The sequence below is a fragment of the Diorhabda sublineata genome, chromosome 9 (assembly GCF_026230105.1).
Source record: "Diorhabda sublineata isolate icDioSubl1.1 chromosome 9, icDioSubl1.1, whole genome shotgun sequence".
Classification (NCBI taxonomy): domain Eukaryota; kingdom Metazoa; phylum Arthropoda; class Insecta; order Coleoptera; family Chrysomelidae; genus Diorhabda; species Diorhabda sublineata.
Genome location: NC_079482.1, coordinates 19531822 through 19537821, shown reverse-complemented (window position 1 = coordinate 19537821; position 6000 = coordinate 19531822). Strand labels below are relative to the sequence as shown.

General features: G+C 30.7%; 1 protein-coding gene across 1 annotated transcript in view; it reads left to right on the top strand.

The window, feature by feature from the left end:
• LOC130448812 (hemocytin) overlaps positions 1–6000 on the top strand; it is a 79492-nt gene continuing 73492 nt past the window's right edge. The window contains exons 1-2 of the mRNA XM_056786343.1: positions 1–71; positions 5360–5434. Of these exons, the coding sequence (XP_056642321.1) occupies positions 4–71; positions 5360–5434 (143 nt within the window). The 5' untranslated portion in view covers positions 1–3. The remainder of the gene's footprint in view (positions 72–5359; positions 5435–6000) is intronic.

Below are 6000 nucleotides of genomic sequence, written 5' to 3'. Positions count from 1 at the left end.
GTAATGAGGACATTAAGGGTGTGGGTACCCTTCTTTGTGTTATGGATCCTTTTACAGGATCAACAAACGAGGTGAATATCATTTTTGAATTTATTCAGACATATTTATAATAATTATTTTGGAAACTTTCAATTTCAATTTATAGGAAATGATATAATATGTCTCAAAATTTAATAATTAATCAAAAAAATTCTATATATATTTTCTCATAGATTAAACATCAAACATTTCTCAATAAACGTTCCTAATATGTTTTATTATTCAATTTCATAATTGTGATTCTAAATTTTCATTGAACTTTAAGTAATAGATACAAAATTGAAAAAAAAATAACAAACTAAAATTCCATATCGTAATTGTCTCATTAACAAAAAACGAACCAGATATTGAGTAATTCAATTCAATATTATTTTTAAAATAATGTAGGTACTCTTCTCATTTTCATGCAGTTTATAAAAACATTAATTAATAAAAAATATTTTTCTATCGCTAATCATTCTACGTTATTCGGACTATTCCTGCTGAAAATATATTTGAATGCCAAAAAAATTTTTGTTTCCCGTCAAGATTTTATAGTTCAGGCGTTCTACCCAACCGATTTGCTTAATTTTTTTTTTCAATGAAAGATATTGATCCACAGATCAGCCATCAACCATCGGATTTCATCTAATTTTCACCATTCTCAAGTTATACTCAAATGCGATTTCCCCCTGTACATTACTTATGGGAGTTTTTCACATTCACACGTTCTATCCTTAATATCTCAGGTTCTATTCAAGATAGAGACTTCGTTTTGGTTTAAGAACACCCTCTTTCTTTTGAGTTTTTGAACACTTAAAGTCGGTTGAGTTGGAGAGGAGCTAGGCGCGGACATTCAATGTGGAGTTATGGATTTTTGTAGGTTTTTGGCAATTTTTCTATATTCAAAGATCTATATCTCAGGTTCTAATATAGCTACGGAGTTCGTTTTAGTTTAAGAACACTCGCTGAAATACCCTCTTTCTTTTAAGTTTTTGAACACTTAAATCGGTTGAGTTCGAGAGGAGCTAGGCGCGGACATTTAATGTGGAGTTATGGATTTTTGTAGGTTTTTGGCAATTTTTATTCAAAGATCTATATCTCAGGTTCTAATATAGCTACAGACTTCGTTTTGATTTAAGAACACTCGCTGAAACACCTTCTTTCTTTTGAGTTTTTGAAAACTTAAATCGGTTGAGTTGGAGAGGAGCTAGGCGCGGACATTCATTGTGGAGTTATGGATTTTTGTAGGTTTTTGGCAATTTTTCTATATTCAAAGATCTATATCTTCGGTTCTGATGTAGCTACAGAGTTCGTTTTGGTTTAAGAACACTCGCTAAAACACCTTCTCTATTTTGAGTTTTGAACACTTAAATCGGTTGAGTTGGAGAGGAGCTAGGCGCGGACATTTAATGTGGAGTTAGGGATTTTTGTAGGTTTTTGGCAATTTTTCTACATTCAAAGATCTAAATCTCAGGTTCGTTCTTTTCTATTATAATGATTTCTGATACTTATTTAATGGATTCGATGCGAGCGAAGCCGCGGGTAAAAGCTAGTACTCTCAAATATTTTTGGCGTCTTACAAGTTAAGGGAGTAAAAAAATATTTCAAATCATTTTTTTTACAGTTATGAGCCCACGAAAAATATATGGGTTAGCATTGAAATATTATTACTTCTCTTTTTGTCCTAGGTGTAGTAGTATCCTTTTTATCGTAAAACATTTTGGACAAAGGTCACATGGAGGTAGCAAAAAATGGGTCCAATGGAATCTCACTAAACCTCATTTAAACCGAGGGGGATAATCGAAAATATCACGTCAAGTTCAAAAAATAAAAAATATTACATATATTGAAGAAAAATTATTCTAAAAATTCATTTTGCCAGCTAAAATAACTCTCATGGCTATTAAAATCATTCAGTTTTATAGTAACATGGAAAATGATAAAATTATTGATAATAGATGTTGTGAAACATGTGGCATTTATTTCATTTCGCGTGTAAAGCTGGAGAAGCACAGATCAGCTCTTCATGAGGCTTGACAAGAAACTGTAGTCAGGATTCAACCAATGCATGTAGTGAAGCTTCGTGCTAAAGAACTGCTGTGCGTTGTGGATGAATGTTTGGAATGGATAGACTAAGAAAATGTAGACATTTCCCGTGACTGTCTTCCAGTACAACCAGAAATTCCAGATGACATGTGTCCCAATTATATAAATCGAAAAAGTACACGAGTCTCCATGGATTGCGTAGAAATTTTTAAAAAGTTTTGATTTATCAGTTTTTACTTTTTTGGGGGAGGGGGAGTATAAACTGATCTAAAAATGGCACACGTAATTAATGGATGCCCCCTTATTAGAGACAAATTTAGAATCACATCAATTTTTGATCGTGACGCAATGAACAATAGATGTAATTTATTTACATTAGGAAATAAGCTCAAAAATCGTGAAAGTACTCTAATTTGGTGTAAGGAAATCGAATTTTTACCTAAAGGAAGATGTTGCGAAAAGTATAAAAATAGCTGACAGCGCTGGATGAAGCAATTTGCGGAGTAAAGAAAATTTTGCGTATCACTTTTGTGGCATCGATACATTGTTAAATTGAATCTAGATTCCTTTAAACAGTGGATGGAAGACATAAAAGCTATATATTCAGGACCTAGTGAATGTTAATTTCAGTTGAACATTTTTTGCATAATAGTTTAATTCTCATTTTTTAATTGTGTTTCATTTTCTTTCTCAATTATAACAATAATATAAATTTAAAAAAAAAATATTTTATTTTCATAATAATAATATATATAAAAAATGATTCATTATCTTGTTAAATTATGTAAGGTTATTTTATAACTATTTAATGATTATTACCGATTTTTTTTGGGAAACGCCAAAAATTCATTAAGGTACAATCATCTAGGATGTAACAGAGTTTTTGGTAAAAATTTGAAGTCAATCGCTGTGCTCCCGTTTTTGGAATTCCAGCCGTTATTTTTAAGAGCCTTATCAAACAATAAATTATTGTGTTTTGGACTGAAAATTAACTTTTTGTTGCTCGATCCCATTCGACTGTTTCGTGATAGATTTTTAATATCAGCTAAATCATGCGTGTTTATCACTCTTAGCACCCACATTTTCATGGAAAGAAAAATCTATATGCTATTCTAGGAAACATATTTTCAAATATATGTTGAATAAGCAATAATATCTTTACAATGTTAATATTTGTGGGAATTTATGTGACTGCAACTAAAGATTTTCATATTAAATAAACGTGAAATGGATGCTGCATCTTTGATTATCATTTTAATACCCGGCTATTATTTTCGCTTAATTTTAGCTTCCGCAGAAAATTTTGTCTTTGTTCATAGTTTTCAGAAAATGATTTATTTAGCCCAGGTTTCATGTACGGTGATATAATTTTTACGAAACAACAAAACTGTCTAATCTAATATTCTTTTGACTCAAGATGTAAGTAGCTCTTGTGGGTAGTTTCTGTATGGGGAATATGATGCTTGTGGTAAGCAGTAACACTAACGTCCGACATAACTTCAATTATGAATATTGATACTACTCTTTAGATGAATCTATTCCCTGATTATATCGTTGAGCTCTGATTAAATAATTAAATAATTAATTTTTGGGACACTTGTAAAATATTTCTCCCGCTTTTTTGTAGTATTAGACGGTTTAGGTATTGAAAGATCATCTAAATTTAGTAATGTTTTAGTAACAAACGACGAACCAGGATACTTTATTGTATTCTAAATCACTTATTTCTCTAAACTAATAATAATTGCTTTTGAATAGTTGCTGTATATGCGCTACAAACAAATAAAAAATTAATTCTGTTATGCTACCATTATGATAATAAATTAAATTTCCCAAAATAATCCCAAAAATATGCTTTATTTTCAAATTTTTGTCAGCTTCAGAGAATATCCAACAAAATTGTTTTTAGGAAGGGTACAACACGTACTTTTGTGCTATTTTTTTAACGTTGAGTATCGAATAACTGTTTACGATTTTGGCATTGACAAATCTGATTGTTACTGGAATTGTTGAATATATGTAAATTGAAAAGAAGGTTGGGACAAGCCACAGGGGCTAAGACAGGCGAAGACTCTTCTGGGAAACTATAACAAGAGTAGATCTGCTGAATGTATCAATCTAAGTAGAAACAATCTACTCCTATAGGACTCTTGTTAGTCGCCTCAACAAACACCTGAAGATGCTAGACCTAGCAGAGAATGTGGCGTGCAGATTTTGTTGCACAGAGGACGAAATCTCTATTCACATTCTCTCGAAGTGTGAAACACCGAGGAACTGGAAATAGAAGACGAAGAAGTCTGGCAATTAAAGCCATCCCACATTCTACACTAAAAGGAATGGGATTGATGGCTCAGCTGTAAACACTTGGTTCTCCAGTAACGCAGTAAGAAAGCTGGACTCAATAGATCTTTTTGGTCAAGACATCCATACATTTACATAGATACATATATAAGTATATGTAGGTCATAGATTGATGAAAAACTAACAAAGGATCAACGGAGATGATAGAGTACATCGTACTTAACACTATTTTCATTGTAATTATATTTGAAGTAAAAACAATCGTAATAAGAGTATCAAGAAACATTAGCATAACATAAGCATAATTTAGTAATATGTATAGTACCGACACTTCCCGCAAAATTTGACAAATATACGTAAATCTTATTTTTATCGTGGCAAAAACCCTGTCTCAGTGCATGTAATAATGGCCTCAAATGAGAAAATATTTTTTTAAATCGTCCTAGGACTGCAAGGCCAAAGCACATTCTACTGCAACAAACAAAATAAATCGTGTCGAGCAATGCGCGGTGCTTAATGAGTGGGTTGAATAGGTTGAACAATCTTTCTTCTGATACATTTTAAGTGCTGGAAAATAAATGGAAAATATATTGAACTTAATGGAGACAACATTATAAAATAAAACCAATATCTTTATCAGATTTCTATTATAAGTGGGTCAGGAGTAGAACAAAGGGATCAACATGAGAAAATTGACACTTAGTTGAAGTAGGTGTTGGAATAAAATACTCACAAATGATTCAGGATTGTCTTTTGAGAAGAAATAATATTGTATAACAATATATTAATCTAAAGAATCCAAAATATCGAATATACACACATTTAGGGTTGTTCAAATAAGTCATTTATTTACATAAAAGGCCGAATTTCAACTTTTTTTGTATAAGATTTTATATTGAAATATGTAAATCACATTCTATTGTAAAAATTTATATTTGATTCAATTAAATATAGTATGTTGTTGAATTGAAACATTTCGTTTGTTTTGCAGGGGTGTACAAGTTCCAAAGTATTTACAAAATAAATATGGTACAAAAACATTGACTTCCGAACGTCATACGGATGGGTAAGTATTATAGTTAATTCGTACATAGTTTATATTCTTAGGTAATGTCTAGTGAAGTTGGTTCAACAAGATATATGTGAATAAATTGTAATTGAAATTTTTATTTGTAATGTAATAGTTTTGATTTTTTTTTATTGTTTGTCTATGAAAAACAAGAACGACGAGGATATGTTTTAAGAGTTTTCATGTTGAAATGGTCTTGTTTATAAGATGGTTAATTTTTAGCAAAATAAATATAGGAGATTATAATCATTATCTATTTTTATTCATGTTTCCTTTATTCAAGATTTTTCTACTTTGTCTTTATTATTGTTCTATGCCATGGCTCGTTATTATTACTCCTTATAAATTGATAAACTTTAATACAGTAGAACTAATTATGTTTAATGTTTCAAATACATTATTTAATAAGCACTAATTTATATATACTAGTTTTCTTTTGTGTCACCAGTTCGACTTCTCAGAGTTTGTAGCGCATTCGCAAATGAGAATGAGAAATTATTCACGATTCCTGAAAAATCTTTGGGTTTCTATTGACATTTTCTTGTGAAAATGAGATTATAATA